The 26,044-nt window shown below is 39.4% G+C and overlaps 1 protein-coding gene across 1 annotated transcript in view; it reads right to left on the reverse strand.

Annotated features, from left to right (window-relative positions):
• LOC131879518 (uncharacterized) overlaps positions 1-22,460 on the reverse strand; it is a 42,889-nt gene extending 20,429 nt beyond the window's left edge. Inside the window, exons 1-19 of the mRNA XM_059225868.1 lie at positions 22,312-22,460; positions 22,085-22,240; positions 21,815-22,018; positions 21,313-21,744; positions 20,583-20,789; positions 20,345-20,518; positions 15,979-16,230; positions 15,671-15,877; positions 14,689-14,859; positions 14,361-14,618; positions 13,293-13,499; positions 11,199-11,363; positions 10,137-10,400; positions 9,852-10,058; positions 8,961-9,152; positions 8,671-8,904; positions 6,091-6,291; positions 4,508-4,951; positions 4,104-4,298 (exon numbers count right to left, since the gene is read on the reverse strand). Coding sequence (XP_059081851.1) covers positions 4,104-4,298; positions 4,508-4,951; positions 6,091-6,291; positions 8,671-8,904; positions 8,961-9,152; positions 9,852-10,058; positions 10,137-10,400; positions 11,199-11,363; positions 13,293-13,499; positions 14,361-14,618; positions 14,689-14,859; positions 15,671-15,877; positions 15,979-16,230; positions 20,345-20,518; positions 20,583-20,789; positions 21,313-21,670 — 3,736 coding nt within the window. The 5' untranslated portion in view covers positions 21,671-21,744; positions 21,815-22,018; positions 22,085-22,240; positions 22,312-22,460. The remainder of the gene's footprint in view (positions 1-4,103; positions 4,299-4,507; positions 4,952-6,090; positions 6,292-8,670; positions 8,905-8,960; positions 9,153-9,851; positions 10,059-10,136; positions 10,401-11,198; positions 11,364-13,292; positions 13,500-14,360; positions 14,619-14,688; positions 14,860-15,670; positions 15,878-15,978; positions 16,231-20,344; positions 20,519-20,582; positions 20,790-21,312; positions 21,745-21,814; positions 22,019-22,084; positions 22,241-22,311) is intronic.
• Positions 22,461-26,044: the final 3,584 nt, after the last annotated feature.

The raw sequence follows: 26,044 nt of genomic DNA on the forward strand, positions 1-26,044 counted from the left end.
CGCAGTGGTGTCATATAAAGCCAGAGACCTCGATTGGCCAACGTCAACCATCTGGCATGATGGTAGTTCCCAAAATCTAGTGGGTGGGGGAGACTTGTTCATTACACTATGACAAGCTTGGTACAAAAACTTCTGGTCAGTACTACGAGTTTTTATAATATCCTCTGAATACAGTTTAAGCTTGCCACTCACTGGCTGGAAGTCCACCACTTGCCGATCTCTGGCGAGAGATACTAAACCTTTGTCCAATTTGCCATGAAATCCAACATTTCCAACACTTCTTCCATCAAGAATTTGGAAAAAGTTCTTCATGATGAGCTCATTTAGGTGGCGGAGACATATGGCCCAATGAAGTGGTCGTCCCAGCTCAATCACAGGTGAATGGCTCCATTATCTCGTCCAGTCTTGACCGGGCATCCGTCAGCACCCAGAACTCTGATCGTTCTTTCACTTTGATGTGGGCAAGACCTAGAAACACTAGAGGTCCCTGGTGGCTGAAATATGCGTCAGCTCAATAATGAAAACAAACCGATTCCTGCCACGCCATTCGGGCAAGGTTGACCTCCAGACAGAGTTAATAGCCCGTGGATTGGAGCCAGAACATCTAGATATTGATTGAGGGACTTCAGAGTTCACGAGAGGGACCTTACTTTGGGTCCTGTTGAGTAAAAAAAACCTCAGATCGATCAGGCCGTTTGCAGCCTGGGTTGAACGATTCAAGTACGTTCCTCGGGGCAAACACTGTAAGACAGACCAACGGATCCCTTAAAAATTTGCGCCCCCCTTTAATATATCCTTTTCTGGCCCGCTCTTTTGAAACCGCCTACACTCAACCCTGAGCACGGTGATGCCTGATTGTTTGTGGTCTTGTGTCACCATCAACCTTCAATCAAGCCAGGCCCAAGACGAGATATCAGCGGATGGATATCGTTCGTATTCAATGTGGCTTCTTACAGTACCTACATGTGTTCAGATCCGAATGTCTTACTTGATTGGTTTGTGTGCAATGAAAATATGAGCCCGAGAGCTCAGGAACATTCTATGATTCACGGCATATTATGCTTTTCATGTCCTTGTTTAATCCCGGGTAGAAAGAAAATATGAGCTTGATTGCACGCCCATGATCGAACCTAATACCAGGTATATGAGTATGTGGCCAATGATCCTGTTTGGACTCGATTTCTATTGTACGATGACAGGCCAGATGACAGAAAGTTTAACTTTGTCCATTTATTTCACGTCAGTCAAGTGATGTCTTTGTTTTCTTCCATGGGATTCAGACAGTGTTGAGTGAGGAAAGGTGGGTGCCATATTTTTAAAACTTACGTTGATTTATGAATGATTTTGGTTGATATCTCCTCTTCATTTCTTGGCAGATTATCCTATTGCAGGTTGAAGCACTTCTCCGGCATTGAGAATCAAATTTGCCGTTGGATTGGATGACTACACCAATGTCTTTCACCTTGTCCGCAGCCTCTATAGGAGAAAAATCTTTGTCGTTCTTTCCTCTTTGTAATACAAGGTTTCTTTCGAACTCACTTTTAGCTCTTTTCACTGCAGATTTAAGTTGTTTTGTGATGGTTTTAAGGCTAATTCCTGTGACGTCACGCCCATCGGATGTTCATAGTTTCCACACACGTTTTTTCTTTCTAATCAGTTGGAGCAAATTTGCGTTCATATATTTTGGTCGATTCTTCACTTTCCTTTTTCATCGGAATGAATCTTGTTGCTGCCTCCAGTAAGATGGACTTTAATATGTCCCTGGCTTCTTCAACGTTTTTATTGTGGACTGCGAGGTGCCAACTAACTTGCCCCAGCACAGTATTAAACTGTGCTATGTTCGCTCTCTTCCAATCGGGTACCATAACATTGCTTTCAAGTAGAAGAGATTGACAAGGATTTTGCACTGAATTACAAAGTGGTCACTTAGTCTACTGACGGAGTCAATCTTGATATTTGTCACCAAGAGTGGTACATTCGTTAGGATCACATCAAGGATGTCCCCTTTTTCATGAGTGGGTTCTTGTGTCAATTACTCCATGCCGAAAGGTGGGACACGGACAAAAATTCCAAAATATAGGGAGACTTTGTTCACAAAGAGTTGCAAACTGTTGTATATTTCAATGATTTGTGTCGTTGCTGCTCTTGGTATGGACTCGTCCAATTCCCATGAGTAAGGTCCGAGTCTACAATTAGACCATTCATTTCCCTTGATCAGTTGTACATTGTCCATGCACCAATAAACCTCATGTAACCATTATCCCAGTTTCCGCGTCGCTAAATCGAAAAGGCAGAAGAGCACTTCGAATCCAGTAATGGAGGGTGGTCTCCAAAAAATGTTGGACGAAGTTCAGGGTAACATTAAGGCCCCCATAGAAAATGACCACTTACAAACTGAGAGTTGGGTGGTTCAAGAGGTCACGTCGAATCCGAACCCCGTTCGGCCTTTTGAGGTTGATGGAGAAGCCATTATCAATGTAGAGACTATGGCTAACATGCTAGGAGATCAGTTCTCCAGTGTGTTTTCAACCCCACTGAGTTTAGAAGCAACAGCTCATTGCTCTGAAGATGAGTCTGTTGAGAATGGCAAGGTTAGTCAGTTTGAGCAATTTGATTATCTCATAGTTACAGATCAAGATGCTTCTGCGGCCATCAGGGACTTGAGTCCCTCGAGCTCTCCTGACCCTGATGGTGTGACATCTCAGTTTCTGATGAGATGCTCACTGGTTCTTGCTCTTGTTTTCTCGTACCTGATGCGTTGTATCTTGGATCAGAGCAAGTTTCCCTCTTCACTAAAGTTAGCTCATGTTGTTCCAATTTTTAAAGGGGGAGATAAGTCGCTCCCCTGTATCTACAGGACGATTTTTTCATTTCGAATATTGCAAAGGTGTTTGAGAAGATCATGAAGTTCAAACTTGTTGAAGTTCTTGATATCCATGAAGTCCTTCCTCCTAGCCAGCATGGGTTCCGAGCACATTTTAGCACGGTTACCCAACTGATTGAGCATTTAGAGTAGGTCATTGAGGGACTGGAAAAACACGAGTCAGTTGATGTTGTCTATCTTGAAAGTAGATCATGGCCTTTTGTTGAATAAACTTCATGACATTGGGCCCCAAGGCAAGGTTCTCAATTTGATAAGAAGCTTCATTCAGGATAGGAAACAAATGGTTCCGGTTCACCCATTTGGGCTCCAATGAGTTCAGCAGGTTTGCAAAAGGTATGAACAAGTCCAAAGATGTTTCACTAGGAACATCACAGGACCGAGAGAGCTCTCGTATTGGGAGAGGCTAAAAAAGTTGGGACTGTACAGTGTTCAGAGAAGGTACGAAAGGTATCTGATACTGTACGTCATCAAGAGCATCCATGAGCTTAGTCCCAACCCAGGGTTTAGGGTCAATTCTAGTGACCGTAGGAGCTTAATGTGCGTTTTACGAGCACCTTCAAGTCCTCGAGAATCCAGGCTAGTTAAAACAATGAAGTCCAACTCTCTTCTTTCTCGAGCTCCTTCATTGTTCAATTTGTTTCCCCTCTAATATTTGTAGTGAATACGTAGGCCTTGTTGATCCGGTTGCATCTTTCAAGTCAGACTTGGACAAATTCTTAGGTACCATTCCAGATCAACCCTACATTCAAGGACAAGCTCGGTCTGCCAACTCAAATTCGTTGGTAGACCAAATATCATAGAAAGAATGAAAGGTAATAAATTGACGGATTATAGCCTTTCATTTTTATAGTTCTTGGGATTACATTTCCTGTAGCGGTTCGAAAAGTCCGTGAAAAGCCAAACTAAATAATAATAATAATAATTGAGTTCCATTGGGGCCTTCTAACTTGTTTCGGCGGAATTGATTGATGGTCACCTTGAGTTCAAATGCGACAGCGTTGGGATTCGCTTGAAGCGCCAAATTTTGAACGGTATCTTTGGCACGGGATCAAAATTTAAAATCTTTGAACTCAGATAGGTAGATCTAAAACTATTTTTAATTGATTTTTGTTTGGCTGCATCCTGTTTTTATTCCAAAACCCAATATAATCCGCTCTTCCACGAACATTTCAGAAATTCGACCTAAATTAAATTCTGTAAGGATCATAGTAGATCTTACCTTTTGCACTTTTTGCGTTGGTACACGGTCGGTCGGCAACTGGACACGGAATGCATGAAATGCAACATTCGACAGGGTCCGTCAATTCCAAAAATCCTTCCTCACATGTGCCTCCAATGAGGCGTTCGTAGTATTTGGAGCACTGTTGGCCACGATCGGTGGCAAAAGGATGGTCAGCAGGGCAGGGTTCCGGCTCTTTAAACACAAAAACTAACGACTAACTGCGAGCAAGATGTTTCGTATAACATACATGTGTGATGAATCTTTTCTCGCGCATCGCAATTTCCAACATCGAAAGTGCACATAAGGAAAAACAATTTTTATACATGGTCACAGTTGCTCAATTTTCCCAAATCAATGGACAATCGGTCGAGGTTTGATACATGATTGAGTTAATGGCTTACTTGAGAAGCATTCCCGTTGGCAGATGGCTTGTCCACTTGCAACATCGGTGGTTTGAGCAATACCCCTGGCATGAGTTATGGAAAAATATGGAGCGCTGGGATTACTAGTAACAGATGTCGCCCATAGGTCCACTTGAATCAATGGTCTTCCATTAGGCCAATACAACCTCCTGGCTTCCTTGTGGCATTCCTTGGTCCAATCGCATTGGTATTTATCATTGAACCCATAGGTGAAGTCCAGCCATGTCTTAAATGCTTGCGTATTGCTACCCACAAATAAGTGCTCATAGGCCAATGGATGATCCAAGGACAAAAGCGATGCATTATATTGAGTTTGGCACGCCTGAAGAGCATCATCTCGAGTCAATGTATTTCCAGGACTTCCAATAAGATTCGCAGTCGAAAATCCACTCCGCGAACTCTCTGGATGCAGAGGACAAAACCCTAAAATTGACGTATTTTAAAATGAAAAGGAAGAAAGAAGAAAAAATAAGGACAAGTAAATTTGCTTTATAAGGGATGACTACTTTATATTTTTAAATTAGACACCTTGATCCAACGATAGCATTGAATATCTGTGAAAATATATTCTCTACTGAAAGCTGGAGGAGAAATTCCAATCTTCATTAACTTAAATATGTACGTCGGGATGTCACATTGCATTAAAAGTTTGACGTAATTTGGGGGACTGGGTTGAACTGTTTTACGTTGTTGCCCGCCTGTTACTATGATTTGGATTTTTTGTTGCTTGACTAGAATACTTTATCAAACATTTGTCAAATTGAGCTAAGACAATTCAATGGTAATGACGTGAATATCCATGAAAATGCAGCAATACTGGCCCACCCAGACAAGAACGCCATACTTTTAGTGCATGAAGGTTCCGCTACAGTTCATTACAGGTCCACACTATAGATGCTCTTGGGTCCCTAGTTCAAACCACTAGCTATGATGAATATCACTTGTTAGATATTACTAACAGGCATTCCTTGTAACATTGCTAAATAAGCAAGATGAGATCTTCAACGGTGATCAAGAGTTCTCTTAATGCAAAGACCTTTAGAAACCATTTCCATTTTTACGAAAGCAGAAGAGACAGCATTTGAAAAAAAAAAACGGATTCTTTTCAGCTCAAATGAGCAAATTTCTCCACTTCAAACATATCAGGGCGCAACATTTCTAAAACCAGTATTAGTGAATAGTAAGAATACCTTTAGTTGCTAGTAAGAATATTTGAATGAAGGTGCTTCTCCAACAACATCTGGTAAGATCATGTTCTATTTTAGTGGCCTCTGAAAATATTTTTCTTTTGAACCTCTTTCAGAACTGCAAGTCATATATGCGATTTTAAATGAAAAGTAAATCTTGATTAGTTCACTTTTTGGGTCGGAATATGGATTTATGACTGCATTCCTACGAATCTCGCGTGCCCAACCACTTGAAGGGACATGGTTACTTCTACTATTCTCATCAAAATGCATATCAAATACCCAAAATTACCGATGCATAGTATTGGATAATGGACTAATTCGTATAAAACATTCAAATCGCCACTATAGTCGATAACTGAAAACTTTGCTTACAGCTTTGAAGAGGGTGACTATGACACTTTGGTTTGGTACAAGTCATGAGATCGGGACAACATTCCATTGGGTCGTCAGGGCCAAATGCTAATCCATCGCATGATGGATTGAGAGCAAGGTCAAACTTTTTGATCTTGTCGTTGCAGCATGCTTTCCCTTTGCCAATGGCGAATGGATGATCCTCAGGGCAAATCATGTAGTCTACAAACAAAGTAGTAAGAAAGAGAATCAATTAACATGCAACATACAAAGTGAAACGAAGGTAATTTCTGGGTACGAATTTCCCGCCATTGCTCCGGTGTCCTTTCGGCTGAATCTTGGTAATAATCCTCTTTGCAAAAGTGCAAGATAACCAAGTCTTAAACAACTTTTAAAAGCCCTTTTGAAATCAAACCCTTGAGAGTCCTGCGCTATTCAATTACGAAAGCAAAAGCTTAAAAAAGAAAATCGATGTCTGGGAATTTGAACTATGGTCAAAATTGAGGATCGTGCAAAAATGTTTTGGCGTCTCTGTACGATCCATTCATGGCTGGTTAAAGAGATCAAGAACAGGGAAATCCCTGGAAAACTAGCCCTGGTCCGGCAGGCCAACCGTCCTCACTCGTGTTACCAAGATTGCCATCACTATAGCCGTTAAAAAGTCGAACAGCTTTTTTACCACGTTTTCCGACTTTTTAGGGTCTATTCGACTATTTGGGGTCCATTCGACCTTTTCCACCTTTTTTGCCGTTTTCACACATTTCGTCCATTTTTCGCATTTTGTCTATTTTCGTTTGAACGTTCCTGCTTCCTTCAACGCTACAAGAGCAAACTAAACGCAACGAAACGCAAAAAAATTGCCCGACGTCGAGATCACGTTGTAATGTTTCAAACCAGGGTGAGCTAGGGCATACTCCATGGCTAGGGAGTTGTCCGAACAAAGCTCAAAGTTGCGTAGAACTGCAGTTACGGGTCGAACGAAACGCTTTGTAAAGGTACTTAGACATTTCTTGCTCTCCTTTTCTGATGTATTGAAGCCTTCACTTCAAGCCCACTTGAACCTGATGTTTATGAAAAGCTTCACATAAGCATTATATACGTCCATGTGATTTGCTAACAATGTCTTCAGGTTAACCTGATTGAGTGGAAGACCCTTTGATTTCAAAAGTTTTAGGAAAGCAATTTCCAAATTAGCTACCTTTTTGGGCTTGTCTAATGTCTAGGGAGAGGTTTTAACCTATACCACAGTAGAGTTGACCTGAAATCTCCAAACCAGGATCAAATTCATCAGTATTGGTTTGAAAAATTGCAGGCAGATTGATCACATCAGTAGTATTGAATTGAGTTGCTCATTTGTAAATAGTACTGATGGATTCAAATGAATAATCAGGAGATTATTATGTTTCGCTTTGATGGACACAATGATTTCTGCATAAACAGAGAGAGGACGCTTCACGTCTATGCTATTTCAGGTCAAGACTAGGAGGATGAAATCAAGAGACAGAGAGAACGTGGTATCCTGAGAATTGACTTCACTGCATGAGAAGGGGAACGGTTATTTAGTAAGAGAGAGATTGTCAGTTTGCACCAAGGTTGAGATCTAGGATCACGAACTTGCATTTTCAATTTTGGCTTAGCTAGTGGCTTGTCGGAAACCCGCACGTTAACCTCACAAATTAATCTTAATTTTTCTTACGTTCAACCACGATACATTTTCGGCTTAAACCTATTTTTGCTTTATGTGGGGACTGGTGAAGCCTTCTCTTTACAAGTTTTCTGCCAATCTTAGATTTGAAACTTTTTTCAGTTCCATCATTATTAAAAACCTATCTTGAGCCTTTGTTCCTTTTGCCTTTGGTCTTTTTGAACCTTTGTGGCTCCTTAAGCTACATTAACATGAAAGTAGATGTCAGACCTGGGTCAATCACTGGTTTTCAATTAAATTAGTCTCCATTTCTTGCCCTTTGCGAGTCCCCTCCAACATTTTGCGAAGCCTTTTTTGAAAGAGTTCCAGCCATTCTAGTTCTGCGTATAATTGGTCCTTAAGCCTTTTAGAGAATTGTTCTGTCAATTTATATCTGTTTACTCTATTGTATGGAAGGCTCTATTGGTGCTTCAACTGTCTTGATATTTTGATTAGGCATATTTTAATAACACTACTTTTTAAAATATTGGTATAAACTCATGGTATGTTATGCTTCACGTACTGTTTGTCTTGGTTTACATTTGGTCAATATCTTTATGAACTCTATTTGTCGTTGGACAATACTCAGAGAGAAACGTTTACTCGCCTGCATGCATAAGTATACTTCAAACGACAAACTTTAATTTTACAGGTCCCAGCAAGTCAGGTGTTCAATAAAGTTGCTCAATATCGACTTTGTATTCAAGCTATGAGCTTCAAAATGCCGGACTCGTGACCACCGATTTTGGATTCAGATGATTTACCTTTTCATTTTAGTTTTAGTGGCTAATGGTTGGGCAACGAGTGAAATTACTTATGATTGCCTTTGTTGGGCATCTATCGATTGGAAACTATTTCAGAATACAGAGCTGTATTCGTGAGCCCTCCAAACTAGCTTTGGTCAATAATTAACTTACCTTCGTCACAAGCGAATTCGCATACGACATCTTTCAAATGGGCGCAATTTGTTCCAACAAAAACGCTGTTTCTGAGCACGTTGCAACGAAAGTCCGTAGTAAGAAAATTCATAGATGGAAAGTGAGTAAATGATGATCCATCAGCCCAAAAGACAGCATTGGAATTGGTACAATCAGCGTTGGTACATGAAGTACCGACTTGTGACTCCAATCCAATCCAATGAGAATCAGACGCTGAAATGCAATGGTAAGGTAAAAACTTCGGATTTTTTGAAATGCAACCTTAATACCTCGATAAGAAATTGATTCAAGGAAATCAACAATTCCGCCCATAACCAGCCCCGATTTGAGAATGGGCAGTCTCCCTCCAATGGCTGCGCAGGCTTGACCGGCTGTTGATAAATTCTCTTTTCCCACTTCAGAAAGTAGAATATATCCGTTGGGGCCAAATCGTGTGGCGTTGGCATTTTTTGCACAATAACCTAAATCAATGACATGACATGACCAAGAGTGGCAATAAAGATTATTATTATCAAAAAATATATTTACACGTGCTATATTGAAGCGCATGATTAGAATATCACTACTGTGATCCGACTCTTCGTTTGGTTACGAAAACATTACCAAGATAATTCCTTAGGGGATATCAGACTACTTCAACAATGCTTATAACGAGATTGAGGCAAAATATGTTGTTCGCATGTCGAGCAGAAATTTGAGAGGGTTGGACAAACCGGTTTTCTTCCCAATGCTTCTGTTCAGCTTTTTTCCATATCCAATCAATCAAACTTTTGCAATTTCGGCTCAATGCGAAAGCAACATACTTTATCGGAGTCTTCTCATAAAGAAGAAAAATGAAAAAATGAGAAACTCTTCTGAAATTCCCTCAGGAGTCCGGAATGTGATAAATTTTAATCCTTTCCCGTCGAGAATACCTTTACGATGAAATCAGTTCACAACATTACTTCTGTATTTTTGTTCATTCTCAGAATATCCCAATGCCATTATTCAATTTGAAGAAAAATATTCAGAAGAAATCTGAATAGAGCTATATAACATGAATCATAAATACCCATGTCTTTCATTCGCATTATGAAAGATCAATCAATCCCTAACCTATTCCTTTCTTTAAACTGCCATCGTGGTTATCAAGAGTTGAATAGTCAAATAGAATGTCTTACTTTCAACATATTGGTTGTTTTTGCACCGAGTAAAGTTTCCGGGACAGCGTTCACAATCTGGACAGCAATCCACTTTATCTTCGAACCTTAATTTCGACCCATCACAATCCGGATTAGCACTCTCATCATTGAATTTCCACGGGGTTTTGGAACAATGTCCTCCCAAATTCGTGGCATACGGATGACTTCTTGGGCAAAAGGATGCTCCTGTTGGCCAGCAAAAAATTGTGAAAAGACAGTTGGGAGCAAATGACCGTCTTCCAATGATCGCTTTTCATCAATTACCTTGGCTGCATGGGGTTTGGCAAACGCTTGTTCTTATTGAAACAGATTTAGCGTGCGATTGGATTATTTTGAAATAATATATCAGTTGTAATCCCGAGAAAAATCCTGCTAGAAATCTAAAACTGTGCCCATTGATGACTTTTCCGGGGCTTCCATCACTCCAGTTAAAATTGATTGGTGGACCAACACAATTCGATTCCCCGGCGCATGCGATTCCACTCTCATAAGTGGCACCGAGGAAAAACTTATCATGTCCATTCAACGCTAAAATAATAATATAAAGACATATTTTTCCACTTGTTTTGCTCTTTGTCCCAGAGGTTGAACACAATAAGGGATATCAATGCTCCACATCTGACAAATCAACCGTTACCACAACTCCGGGTTTTTCTGTCATATTGCTTCATATCTTAGGACCGTCATGAATTAGCCCGACGTTGAAAATTTATTTGATAAAAAGCCAGATCGGTTTTCTTTCCGGACAAAACAAAAATGACCACGTAGAAATATAACAAAGATAAAATACAACTGCTATGGTGAATTCAAGGCCATTATCAGGGCGCGAACTCTCAGATTTGCAATGATATTGGCCTTTGAGGTGTGGAGGTTGGCCTTTACAACGTTCTCGATGGTCACTGAGTGTAACGTCAACCACAGATTGTTATTTTATCCCCGAGTTTTCCTAGCCATCCTGTGGAATCAGTGAAAATACGGTCGTAAGAGTATCCCCAAATTTTAGTTTGAGCCGCGTCTATGAGAGATTGAAGGCCATGAGCACGTTGAATTTGGTCCAAAGGACTGTAACCCCGAAGATCCAACTGAAAGTTATTCACTAGAGCAATTGCACGTGCCAAGTGGCTCCACATTTCCCCCAACGGGAGGTCGCCATTTGAGATTGAACTTTGTTGAGGTAGAATTCAAATCACTGATTGGTTGGAGGGCTTCTTGATCCTGTCGAAGCCCCATGATATCACATAAAGGGTAAATGACTGCATCTCATAGTTTATTGGTCAGATCTTAAAACTTACGGTAGTACGTTAGAGCTTGTCAATTGAAGCTTACCAGGTTGAGTTGCGTCATAATTGAAGGGACTTTTAATGATTGGCAATTCACCATTTTCCTCTTCTTGGCAGTATTTCTTGACTTCAAAATACGGTAAATTAGTAATAGCCGAAGAGAAGGCATGCCCATCGGATCGTACAAAATCGGGCTTAGTTGGGCAAAATTCTGAAAAAAATCCGACGGATAACGTATTCCCAGATAAAGTATATGTAAGTATGGATTCCAATTCTCAATCAACTGTCGAGAAAAGTGACAAACCCGTATAAACAGTGTTCTTCAAAGGGAAAAACAATCAAAATTTTTAAGCGTCTGTCGTTTAACTCAACTTAGTCTTTAGACCTTTCAGGCAATAACAAGCACAATGAATTTTAACTTTACATTTAATTGTTTTTGCAGTTTTGCTTCATTTCCAAATTCCATGATTTTTTTTGAAATAAATGTCGGTTGTTTCAAAGCTTTATTGACTTCAGTGCCAAAAAGCGGGGTTGCAATCAATTTCTTGGCGACCTGAGGCCGGTTCTTTGAATCGCGTCTAGTTCATGCACTAATTCATGTACTAGTTCACCGTTAGTTAGCGGTGACTTAGTTCACGAACTTTTTCTACTAAATATTACTATACTAAATCAAAATAAGATCTTAACATAGGGTGACCAGACTTGGGGGAAAATTGGCTGAAACGGGAATGTTTTCCCGAAACCGTCGAAATTAGGGACTGTTGTTTGATATAGAGATTTTAAGAAATCTTGTTTGTATGTCCGAAAACGGAACTTTTATAAGGTATTTTACAAAAAGCTTGGGATATTCGACATTGTTTTGTTCCATCCTTTGATAGCACACAGGTTTGTGGCCAGCCATCTAGTTAGAATCGTGATTTTTCAATAACTCCATCATCTTGCAAAATATGTATAGGTGTTTTCAGTAGCAATCTATTCGCCTTGGCTCTCAAAGGCACTCATTCATGAAAACGCTGAACAAAATCTTCTCGGTCGCTCATCATAAAAGTTCTCTGACATTTTCCTTAGTGTTCCTGAGTGTGGCTCAGAGGCCCCCAATGCCCCCAATTCATTCAACTCGTGGAATATGAATGGCCATATGGAAATGTATTTTCTGAATTACATATGGGACATGAGCATAAACAGTCAAATTTGTAGTTTATAATTTTTCACTTTAATTTATCATAATGATGATAATATGTTTTTAATGTTCAATTACAATTCTGTTTGAAATGCATGAAAATCAAGCACAGGGAAATTAGCCATGGTTCTTGGCATTTCAGTTTAGCGACGAATTAGGAGGTCAATTCTTGCCGTCTAGTTCATGTCTTGTTTAGCCAACGAATTAGTGCATGATTTGGTCGCGACCAAATTTAGACATGATTCAAAGAACGCAAAAGTGGGGTCGTGGACTAATTCGTAGACTAATTCATGTGTCAATTGACTTAGACGCGATTCAAAGAACCGGCCTCAGTTGTCTTGCAAACGTGTGGCGGTCGCCTGCCATCAACAGTAAATCAATTCAGAGATACATCTCTTAGTCAGTTCTTGTTTATGCTCCTAGAACTGATATTGCGGTTGTTATTTGTCTTTTGCCTCCTAAACCTACCATTCAAAATTGTAAACGAACTCATAAGTAACCTTTAAGTGTCTTTTCGGTCTCTTTCATCGTTTAGTTTACTTCCCTCTACTTTTCGTGTAGAGTGTTTATATGTTGTTGATCCGGTAGCAGCTTTCAAGTCAGATTTGGTCAAATCTTTTTATATGTAAGCATTTCAGATCAATCCTGCATTCAAAGGACTGCCTTTCTGCAAGACCAAATATTGAATACTGTTGAGGCTGGAACAATTACAAGAATTGCAAACTTTCGTTTTAATAGTAGTCCTTGTAGCGGTTAGTAAAGCTCGTGAAACCACAAATGTAAAAGTTAATTACTTTTCGTCCCCTCATTCATCAATCATCATCTTAGGTTTGGAAAGCATTATCAGAATACAATCCCGGGCTCTCATTATCAGCGTCATTCACTAATGACTTCTTCTATGTGGGTCGTAGTTGAATAACCACTGTAATAAGACAAGAGTATTTTGCAACTTCACTTTACTTTTTGATCTGGGTGCATCTAGGCAGCCAATGGTGGTGTGGGGGCACGGAATGGGATCGAAGCAGCAATCATCCGGATCGGTGGCAAGTAATTCAGACCCGTCGCACAATACATTAGTGTCGATGTCAAATTTCCGATTGAAATCGCGACAACATGTTTGCCCGTTATTGGTTGCATATTGATGACTTTTTGGGCAATAATTTGGCTCTGAAAAGATCAATCGAATTTCATACACTGTGAGAATCTGACTATTTTGAAACAAGGTCATGTTTCAGGATATAATTTTCATCCTTTGTTTGAGGCATGCCCTAGGATTAGACTGTGCATACAGAATAACTCATCAAAACATGTTTTGAGAAATTCATACAAGTTCTGAAAGGTACCTTTGTCTAATGAAACTAGTCCCAATGATACAAAATAGATGTTTCAAACACGTTCTTAGAGGTTGACCCTCCCTTTACGATGCAAAGAAGACTAGCTCAATTGCTTACTTTGCATCATTGTCATTATTTGTTTACTACTTTTGGATTATAAGAGGTATTTTTGGGCTATGAAATATTTTTTAAAGATTACGACCAATTGCAAATGTGGCAGTCGTTTAGACTCCCATATGAAAACAAAAAAGTCATTGACAATGTTGTTTTCTTAGTAGCAGCAAGAGACTTTTGAGAAAGGTTGAAAGCCAATCAGAACCTACACATATCAACCATTGCCTTAATAGAAGCATTTTTTCTGGATTTAGTAATGAGGCTAAAATTGGGTTTCCCTTCATCTTGTTATAACTCAAATTCTCGAGGACACGTAAAAACTGTCAACCAGAGTCAATCAGATGCTCCGCAATTAGTTCAGTGACAAAAGAACAAACAAAAGACAAGTAAAAGATTTTGCAATGCCTCTATTGATCGTCATTTGAAGAAATTGGATGAACCCTTCATTATCAAGAGAGCAGAAGCAAGAATAACCGAGAGTAGGAATCAAATATGATCACTACCTATATAAGGTCAGTGTGTAAGCATGGTTTTGAAGGGATAAAAAATGGGGAACGGGAACGCTTACGAATGAACTCACCAGAAGTCGAGCAAAACACTTCACACACCACTGACAGCGCTGCTGTACACACATTGGGGACAAGTTTTATTTTCGGAGAGACTCTACTATTTACAGCCATTGATCCGCATTTCTTGGCCGCCATGTTCACTTGAACATCTCCGGTGCTCTCCATCATAGATTCATCTTCCCAACGAACTGAGGTCTGATTGACGCAATCAGAATCGGAGCAGGCGTTGAGTAAGTGTGTCTCCAAACTAGTCCAAAAATTTATGGGGTCTGAAATAAAGGTCTATGCTGTTCTATTTTTCGTTCAGACCTAAGCTCATTATTATCAAACGAATTTTACCATGATGCTGCAAAAATATGTTAAAGTCCACTTCATTGAGATACCTTGGCAATCGACCGCCTAAGTGGCAATACTTGGATGCATCTTCAACATTCATGGAGAGGTCTTTCCTTACGATGTAGCCCAGATCACCCCCAACTCGGATTGCTTGATTATTCGCCGGACAGAATACTTTTTGCGGAAAAAATAAAAAAGAGTTCTTCAATTTTCGTGCAAGATAAAAATTGAATTATAGAATGTATGTAATTAGGTCATTGAACCTAATCTTAATGACTTGCTACAAAGTGCTAATTAGCTTGAAATTTTGTTGAGAATAACGTTGACTACTTTTCTTTTGGATATGAGGAATTTGTTGTGCTTTGATACTGTGATGATCATGATTAAGCGTCTGTTGTTTGTAAATGTATAAGTGTTGTATCCTAGTCATCCGTTGTTGTTTCATTTGTGCTTACTCTTCCACATCCCTCATTACTCGCCATAATTTAATTCCATTCACCCATATAGGTATACCTCCATCTCTCGGCAATAAATATCATTCATACATCGTCACATGTCAACTTAACAATAAGATTGGATGGAAGACTGATTTTTGTCTAACTTATTGGTACAGCCATTAAGCATCGTGTATGTGATCTTTAAAGCCTGCCAAACTTGGATCAGAGAGGTTTCTAAAGAACCTTGAAGGACTCCAACTCCAGCCACGGGTCTGTGAGAGAGGAAATCTCGTTTCAATTGAGATCAACTGAGCGACAATGTCCCATAGTTGATCCGAGATATCCCGGAAAAACCATTTCTTCCTTTTGACTCTTACTACCCATGTAGGTCTTGAAAAACGTGCGTCTAAATGGGTCCAAAAATGCAAAGCTCATTGATGAAGCTAGGTTTGAAGCAAGGTAAGAATAAAGAACTGGCGTTGAATACCTCCAAATGTTTCCCCCCTTGAAACCTGATGTCAGTGTGATTAAGAAGGAGAGATAATTACTGTCAGAATACGGTCCATTGGAGCATTTGGCATTAGCTTTGGGACAAGCCACGCATTCGTCGCAACATTCTGGTGGATCCTCAGACTGCAAACTGTCTCCATCACATAAAAGATTGACTGACACGTCTTTGATACGCTTAAAATTTTTGGAGCAAAGAAGGCCATTTCCAGTAACGAAAGGATGCTCCTTTGGACAGACCGTCACCGCTGGATCGAAAATAAAAAACATCAGGCATATATTTAGCTTCTATCACTTTCATTCGCGATAACTGAAGCGTTTTTGACCTAGGGAAGGTAAATTGTTTTACCGTCGGAGCATGCGATTGGACACGCAATGTGCAAGGTTTCAATGTTGTTTTTTCCATACAATCCGAAAACTTTCCGAATGCCGATGTATCCATTTGAGGTCGGATTGAGAATGACAATATTGTTATACCCAATTTCGGTTAGACGTGTTCCATCACTCCATTTTAATGAAGGCTCAGCAATGCAATTGGCAGTAGATAAACACTGCGTACCTACCAAAAAATCAATGCCCAAGAAGAAATCGCCCACTTGCACTGGAGAGAATTAAAGAGAAAAAAAGCACCAGATCAGCTTCATCACTAAAGAAGACACCGTTACTTTAGAGATTGTTCCGTCCACAATTAGCTGGAGTCGAAAACCTTAACCCAGAATCATTTATTGTGCCTGAAATTATGGACCATTCTTGACCAAAGAGCTAGATGGAATTGAACAGAGCACGTAGTGAATGCGCTTGAATTTGTTATAATTAACTTGAGATCTCTGGTTATTGCCCGAACGGGTGGCCGTGGATACGGGTCCGATGATTGCAATTTCTAAGTAAACATACACGGTGGTTATAATTCCTGATTAAGTGCTTGCTCAAATGCCAAGACTTCTAGTTGCCAATTTCTTTGGTAGATGAACACAAGGAACAACTTTTGTTCAATAAGTATCTTTAAAAGTAGCTCATATTAGTATGTAAATGCACTTAAAATACATGTTTAAATACCTTTGTGCAAAACCTAGCCAAACAATATTATCAGAACTCTTAGTTATGCACTGACATCAAATTTTATCAATATCTATTCAGCAGATGCTTAGTTATTACACTTTGAAAGTTGCATTTTGCAATAAAATAGATCGGAAAATGACATAAACCTACCTTAGTCAATTGCAAAAAGCAAATGATTTGCTTTTATGATAGCATAAAAATAAATGATATTCTTTCAGTTTCATAAACATTTCCCTAAAGCCTAAAATTGATTAATATAGGCACCTAAAATCTCCCAAGTATTTGAAATTTCCAAGTATTCTTTCTTAAACTTGGCAAGGTAGACTAGCCAATCTTGTTGAAATTTTACAAGGATGCATGCGCCAGTTTAATTTTCAAAGTTGCCACTTTTTGCACGGATTATTTTCTACGTAACAAAAGCATTTTCATCACATGGTAATAAAAATGTCTTAAACTTCACGATCACAAATCAATAAAATCATGGTCAACAATTATGATATTATACTTATGAATTGTTTTTAAGTAAGTTGTAAGTCATATTATAAACTATTTTTTGATTATTCTGCATGCTTTTGAGAAATGAAACGTTTTCATTTATTTTTGGGACATGGAAAAAGCATATTATATTTCTTGGCAATTTCTATAAGGTATAACCAGAGCATTTTGCCGCCAAATTTGGTGCAAATTGCAACCTTTGAAGGGTAATATATCAGAGCCTGTTCAATGGATTTTTATGAAATTCGAATTGAAGGCGTAACTAAGGATGCTCAGAACGTCTATCAATAAGGATTTCAAAAATATTATCTTCTAATAGGTTTTCAGTGGACTAATGTCCTTATAAGAGCTACTTTTAATGATACATACTTTTTCAACCTTGGTCCTTGTGCTGTTTCAACAAGGAAAAACGCAACTAGAAGGCTTGGCATTTGAGCATAATCTTTTTAAGTGTAATCAGAACCACCATGCATAGTGGGCAGAAGACATCGAATTTACTCGTCCATCTTTCGAAAATATTTATCCCTCTGCCTACTCAAAATGTCATAACTATAACTGTTTTCAAAATGGAAAAATTACGTTCATGGAATAACGATATGTGTATGAAAAAGCATCGATGCTTGGACAAGTTGTACGAGTCAACCTGTAGTCATTTGCGATGGTGAGGTAAGAATTTATGATTGTTGGTTGTCATAACAGTGCGGGAAAATCATTTTTTTGAGGACACCACTAGTCATTTGACAGGCCGAGCTAGAGAATTTTCATCTGACTCCAAGACAAAAAATGGAAATGTTATGTTGTAATTTCTGAGACAAAGGCGCCCTTGATTTGTTTGTTTGTTATAAAGTCAGATGGCAGCGCTTTTTTATTCTCGCGCTTTTTTATTCTCGCTCTGATATCACGGCCAACATTTAGCTATTTCTTTTACGAGGGTTTCCTACTCCCTGGCTTTGGAAAACTAGAGAAGAGGAGAGTAAATGATGGATTGAGGGCAAATCTGAACCATGAAATCGACCAAGTGCATTGTGTCGACGTAGGGAGGCATAGGTGTGTTATAGTGTTATAGGTGGAGGAGTTGGAGCCGCCCGCTCCCCCCGTCCTTGGCTCCTTCGACGGCGCTGGCTCTACTCACTCTTGCCTCCCTAGGTCGACGCAGAGCACGCACGAGGCCATGAATCTGGTTGACTACGTGTTTCAGGGTGGCCCGAGGTACCACGTTGCTCTCCGATTCGACAGTTTTCAGACCCAGGGAGTAGCAACCCGAGTAAAAGACGCAATTTTCTGTCACGTAAGATGAAAATGCCCGGTATTTTTTGGCCCGAAAGATGTAGTCTGGCATGAATCCTTTTTCATTTGAAAGAGGCAATGAATAACAGGGAAGTTGCGTCAAGATTATATCATGATAACTGAGGCAACCAAAATAAGCTTTAAAAATCTGTTTTATGCCATTGAATTTGCATAAAAACTCATCAAAATATGTACTGAAATATGCTGTTTAACCAAAATATGCTTTTAAACCCGAACTAGGTACTTTCGCGTACAATTCAAAATATGTATCTTAAAATCTAAAAAAAAATACGATTAAAGACAGGCCAAGCTCAAAACCCTAGATTTACATGAAATATACTTGCAAACATCAAATACGCAATGAAGAAACCATTTCATGACATAATGATGACGTTTTACAACATTTGGTATCCAAACTTTTAGGGATTTAGGGTTAATTCTAGTGACCATAGAGGCTTAATGTGCGTTTTGAGAGCACCTTCAAGCCCTCGAGAATCCAGGCTAGTTCGAACAATGAAGTCCACATCTGTTCTTTCTCGGGCTCCTTCATTGTTTAATTTGCTTCCCTCCAATATTCGTAGGGAATACGTAGGCCTTGTTGATCTAGTAGTTTTTTTTTCAAGTCAGACTTGGACATATTTTTAGATAGCATTCCAGATCAACCCTACATTCAAGGACTTGCTCGGTCTGCCAACTCAAATTCGTTGGTAGACCAAATATCATATAAAGATTGAAAGGTAATAAATAGACGAATTATAACCTTTCATTTTAATAGTACTGGGGATTACATTCCCTGCAGCGGTTAGAAAAGCCCGTGAAAACCAAACCAAAAAAACCCCACAAGGGTGGTGGCATTAAATACACTGTCAAAACCGAGCTTTGTAACAATTGGTACATTTTTTTAAACTTGTAAGATAGCTTGTAAATCAATTCAAACCCCTAAAGAAGTGCGGATGTTCATTGATTTTTCGTCTCAGTTTCATGGCTAATTCTATGGGAGGAGTGAGACAACGCCAAACGCCAAACATAGCTCATGACTAGAGATCGGACTTGAAATTGATTTGCACATAGAGCAGCAATTCAAAAGGTTTTTTTGTAAGTGGTTTTCTTCTTTGGATAGTTCAGACCATCCACACTGAGCTCGTTGCGCATTGAGTATGTATTGTTGTTCCTCTTGCCATTTACTCTTCCAGCTGTTCTTCCAGTAGTTACTCATCTCCCCTGCTCCATTTTCAAAAACCACTTCTCTACTCACTCTCCCCTGCTTCATTTATAATAGCCACCTACCTGTTTTTGCAACTTAATATGTAACAATGTTTGAAATATATACCCACCCAAAAAACCCCATTTCCCACAAATGCCCGGTAATGCTTGTCCCTTCCAGCAAAAGAACAATTGGTCGCTTAATTCCTTCATCTTACCCCCAAGACCTTTTTCACTTACTCAACATTCTCCCAGGGGGAAGTAAGTAACTAGGGATGCGATAATATACCAAAAAAATAGCGGGCATTTTCACTTACCGTGGCGGAAAATTATTACCTCACCCTCGGGAATAACCGCATGTTCGCCCATTTAAGGTGTTAAAACTTCAACTCATGCTGTAATTTGAAGACTACAATGAGCTTGAACTCGGCAAGCCTGGGATCGAAAAGAATTCACAAATAGTAAAGCGGATTCTCTACCAATATGGTACCGCAGCTAACTTACAGAGGCAGCCTTATTTTAGCATACTTATGTTTGATTTGTGTGTCTTGACTCATAATAATAAACTAAAATATTCTCAATGTTTAGCTGAACATGAAGAATAGCGACATTGTACGAGCTGATGGCATTCCCCAGTTCAGTTCTAGAACTCTCTTGCTTTGAAAACTTACGTGTTGAAACTTCAAAAGCATCCAAATCCCACGGTGTTTTAAGCATAGGTAAGTAATATTGATAGTTGTCCAAACAATAGTCCGCCATGGCCGAGTAATTAAGTTTTACAGATAGATTTAGGTGCATTGCCGAATCGCCATATCTCTTCAAATAAGGTTGCGCGGGACAGAAGTCTGAAATGCACCCATACAAAATGATGAATGACGTTTAAAGTTGTTGTAGGTAAAGCCATCTTACGTCTTGAGAATTGAGCACTTTCGCAACCGTTGACCTGATCTTCACATGCCACGGCATCCGCACAACACTCCACCTTATCACTCAAATCAACTTCTGAGGCATCACAAGTAGGATCAACTGAGGGTTTGAACATTTTCCTGAAATCCTTGCAGCAGTTCAAGCCATTATTTAAGGCTACAGGATGAGATGTAGGGCAAGTCGCAGGGGCTGAAAGTATTGATTCGAATTACTTTACGTTCAATTCCAATGACGTATTCACAAGAGTGTTTGTTTGGAAGAAAAATGTTGGTTTGTTTCCTCGAGCGTTTTTGAACGGTACATTAAATGTAATCCCCAATATTATTCAAATGCAATTTTTGATGTGAAAATATGTTTACACATGGAAGTGGGCAGGCAAATTTATAAAGTATGACAACCAACATCAGGTTCTAGTTTGGGCTTGGCTGAGTTCTTGATCACAATTCAAGTTCAGCCCAAAATTCAAGGGTTTACCAAATCTACCAACTTCTCTCTCTTTTGGTGGATCAAATATTGTATCGGAATGATAATGGGTAACAATTCTATGTACTTAATTTCTCATTTAAACTGCTTTTGATTACATTCCCAGATCATGTTGAAAAGTTCTCAATAACAACCGAAAAAATCGGCTCAAATATTTAATGAGAACAGACTTCTTCATCAATTGAGTGGAATCAAGCTTACGTTCAACACCAATTTCAATCAACTTTACCTGAAAAGCGACACTGCACAAGACATACAACATCAATTAATGCATCGCAGTCTTCCGTCATCACTTTGAAATTATCTGATGCAGTGGCAGAAATGATCAACTTTGCACAACTTCCAGTTGCTTCCAACTCGATGGGTAACTCCTCGGGATTGCTCAACATAGATCCATCGCCCCAAAGAAGTTCGCTACTGTTTTCGCAACTTGGGCCTGAACAGGCACTTCGCAAAGGTTTTTCCAGACTTGTCCAAAAAGTAAACGATGGATGGTTCTGCATGAATGATCCGAAAAGTTTGCTTTCTAAAACATCAGGGAGTTTGCCGTTTTCGTTTTCAACGCAATGTCTCGAAGCATTCAGCATCGAAAGCTGGAGATTGGTTTTAATCAATGCGTAGTTGCCTCCTCTTTGAGCGTTGGGATTTTTCGGACAATAAGCTAGAAAATCATGTTCAAAAATCGTAAAATTTGTCCCAATTGACATTCATAAATCAAGTTTCTATATTACTCGGGGCTACTTCATGATCCTGACAATACCCGGGTTCGTTATCGCAATCCTCATGGTCACCCTCCGGACAACACTCCAAAGGGTCATTCAAACCGAGGAACCCACCATCACAAAGTGAACTCGAGTTTGTCCGGTAGTAGAACTTGCAACAGGCCGTGCCCTCGTTGAAAACGTGGGGTCTTTCCTCGGGACAGATTTTCAGATCTATTTGACCATTTTGAGAACATGACAAGAAAGTTCAAGATTCCCAAGGTGTTATGGTCATCTCACCAGGACATGTTTCAGTATCAGTGGCATCGCCACTTTTGCCACAATTGGTCGCATCAATAACGCCCTCCGACACGTGCTCGCACTGCCTTGATCGCAGAATCGTCTCCCCTGTTATATTGTAATTGCATTTGGCCCATTCTCCCCATTCAGTCCATGCTTTTTGCAAATGAGAGTCAGTATATTAGCTCAGTAGCTACGACCTGTAACTTTACTTTGAACCTGCTCACCACTACACGGAGGAACATCGCAACTTTGAGTGGAAGTCTCGCCAGGGTTGAGCTTTTCGCAATGCTGGTAAGGCACTCTCTCATTAGCAATGATGTCATTGCATTGTCGGGATCGAATTTGAAGGCCGTCTCCACAAGTGACCGGACAAGTAGACCAATCGCTCCATTGAGTGGGGACTGAGATATGAGATTAAATTCATGATGAGTACAACAGATTCTTGAATCCCTTACCAGCACAAAGATTAGTATTGCAATCAAGGTTTCTGGTCTTTGAGCCTTCACATTGACTTTCATCTACTTGCTCGCCGTCTAAAAAGCATTCTCGAGTTCTCGATTTGGTCCCACCGCCACAAGTTTGACTGCATTCTGTCCAAGGGCCGAAGTCTCCCCAATCTAAGGAAAGATATAATCAGTCGCAAAGTGATACATCATGGTGTCATGGAAAGTCAATAAGGTGGTCTTTTTCTCACTGGGAATGATCCTCTGCAAAGCTTGGCCGACAGCTGAATCATAGATGATTGTGCAAGGAACATTGGCGTCCTTCATGGTCTCTCCCAGACGAATGACTCGAAATGGAACAGAAATTCCACAATTGCCGCCAGGAACATTTTCTCCTAAGACTTTTGTGAGGTTCATGAGACCCAGAAATAAAAGGGCTCTTGACCAAAGCATGATTGTTCAGCGTCCGGTGTCACACGATTGACCGTCGGCATGAAGTATGGCTTGTGTTCTGTGGTCGATAACTTGGAACGTGAGGACCGCTTTTAGTTATTGTTTTTCATCAAATGAGGGTTTGCGATGACTGACTAATTCAAGCCATTAATTGGGTTCTGTGGGCCCGTGAGTTTTGACAGACCTTTTCGTCATTTATAGTCGCTTAATTTCCCGGATTTTTTTAAGTACTGATTGAACTCAATTGGTGCTCAATCCGACTAAACCACCTGAAAACATCGAAAATCGTTTTCCCTGAGCTTCAGTCTCAATCCATTATTCAACAGTATTGTATTTGCTGCCCACTATAATGAAAGTTTGTAGCTTGTTATTTGACTCATTCGTAATATATGACTATGCAAATGGAAATTTAAAATTATCTACAGGGTAGTAGAGACGAGATTAGTGTAATTAGTTAATACTTATTCAAAAAAGGAACTGAAATCCCATTACAACAGGACATGTATGATACATGTTTTTTTTCGACCTCGAAAGTGGCCTTTACATTTTTACTTTTGTAACAACACAAAGAAAAACGTGAAGCTTGTGTTGTCAGTATGTCCATAAATTGCGGAATGTTGTAATAAATAGTGCTTAAAATTGATTCAAAATATACTGAGTAGTAAAGGTCAGGGCTTACCTATTTGGTTGAAGGGGTTCCAGGGAAACTCGACACAACGGAAAACTCTTCACAGGAAAAGCCGACACACCGGAGAACTCGACTCATTGAAAAATTCAATGCATCAGAAAAGTCAGTACATTAGAAAATTCGATTTGTAAGAAAACTCAATACATTAGAAAACTCGACACGCAAGAAAGCACAACATATCAAAAGATGCAACAGACAAAAAACATGACTGCCCGAAATCATTTGCTTACATCATTTATTGAGGATATTTAAAAATGGAGATAGGGAATCCTTGCTTAAGATCCAGATACTTCTGCTATGAGAAATATTAAAAACAATTTCAAAGCTCATTGGTCAAGCCATCATAAAAGTCATTAAGAAGCTTGGAACTGAAATTTCACATTTATGGGGTTTTCTGGTGTGATAAGTTTTCCAATGCATCCAAATCGTAATAAATATACGAATCATAACCTTTCATCTTAATAGCACTGGGGATGACATTCCCTGTAGCGGTTAGAAGGGCACGTGAAAAACCAAATCATCTTAATTATGAATCCCTAGCTTGCCGACAAGGAAGAACATGACTCTTGTTGTAGATTCAAGTACATTGTGACAATGCTGTAAAGTGCCTGACCCTCGTCAATATTAGAGTAATTAATGTAAGGCTAGAACGATATCTGATTACGGAGCTGACAGGTTATGGAGGAGATTTGGTCAAGTGGTCGACTTAGTAGACACATATTGGAAAAACAACTTATTGACGTTATTTCTAATTCTGTCGAGTGCAATAATTGAAGCTACAAGAACATCCTTTTCCTACAAACAACGTGCTAAATATAACGATATTCGAAATTGAGTTACTCTCAAGGATTTTAAAAAACGTTTTCAAACATTTGAGATATTGTTCATGGGTAACGGTATATATTTATATTTCCTGATAGACACAACTTTTTGATCAAATGGGTTTGATTTAGATTTGAAATTACTGTAAATGATATATTCTCATATGGAATTGAAGATTCAAGCTCACTGTCATATTTTTTGTAAAATCGATCACTACCTGAACCCAACATAATGCATTGCACTTTCCGTTCAAGGGTTTCTATCCCTTAAAGACTGGAACACAGTGGTCTTTTACTTAGGGTTGCATCGCCTTATTTAGCCAACAAGAAAGCTTTGCAGACAAAGTATACCTGGACAGCCACACATAACGCTAAAACTTAATCCCTAATAAATTTGTACATTAATAGGCTTCTTACTCTACATAATATGTAGTTTACGTTCTGCACTTCAGGGGGCACTTTGTGAGTCAGCCTCTATGAAATACAGTGCCGATTAGGCCGATTCCTCTTTATTGAAGCATAGTTCGTTTGAGTTGTTTTAGGCTAAATCTATCAAAATCTTATGTGCAAATAATGACCTGGTTCACATAATGTCAGGAAAAGAAATTGGGTTCATGGCATGATACGACATGAGGTGTTCATGGTTACGAGTAGTTCATTTAGCAATCTACCATGCCTCTTCCCTATTTCATTTGGGCTGTCTGATGTTGGTTGATTGTAAGTTAGTCGGCTTGGAACTGCAAATGCTTTGAAACAAGATCTATGGGGGCCAACTTCACTTTACGGTTTCCTTTCTATTTGAATGGCTAGGGCCATTTCCCGTTTCCAAGCTCTGAGATATCATTTCTATTTTTCATGCCTCCCTTTGAAACTGGGCGAATAGTGTATTAAATATTGTATGGTGACTTATCTGATGATTGAAAAAGAACCCGGATCTTCTCAGTCACACCAAATATCAATAATATTCGTAATAATTCCTGAATTACATTTAGAGTGGATATTACGTTGAGCCTAAAGCAGCCTTTTCAAAATCAATTAAGCCTTGTTTAACAATATTAGCCTAAGCATACTGCCAAAGCGTTCCCTATGCGTCTTTTGCTCCCATCTAAACACACAGCTAAATTGATTTAACTAGAAATGAATTAACACGTGGTTTTGATGCTTGTATTTGCAAAATGGTGCAAAAAAACGTCATAATTTGCACCATTGGGAGGAAAATAGATAATGTTTAACGCCATTTTGACAAGGTTTAAAAAAGTATTTTGCCCAAGAGAACCAAATCTTATCTGGACATCAGTTCATGACCTAGGCGGCAAATTTAAGAGGCATGGAAGTTTGGGGAAAATATGCCACCGTACAAAGTCATATCCAGATTCTATCAGAGGAAAAATATCAATGTTGTATGTAGCTTAGGACGCAAATAGTAAGCATAGAACGTCTGCCCTATTACAAAGGAGTCAGCCATGCCATGGTCTACTAACGAGTACTGAATTGACCCCTCCCCCGTTTGAACCGAAACATGTTTTTCTAAATTTTGTTTGTTTAGGATTTC

This window comes from Tigriopus californicus, chromosome 4 (assembly GCF_007210705.1).
Source record: "Tigriopus californicus strain San Diego chromosome 4, Tcal_SD_v2.1, whole genome shotgun sequence".
Classification (NCBI taxonomy): Eukaryota; Metazoa; Arthropoda; class Copepoda; order Harpacticoida; family Harpacticidae; genus Tigriopus; species Tigriopus californicus.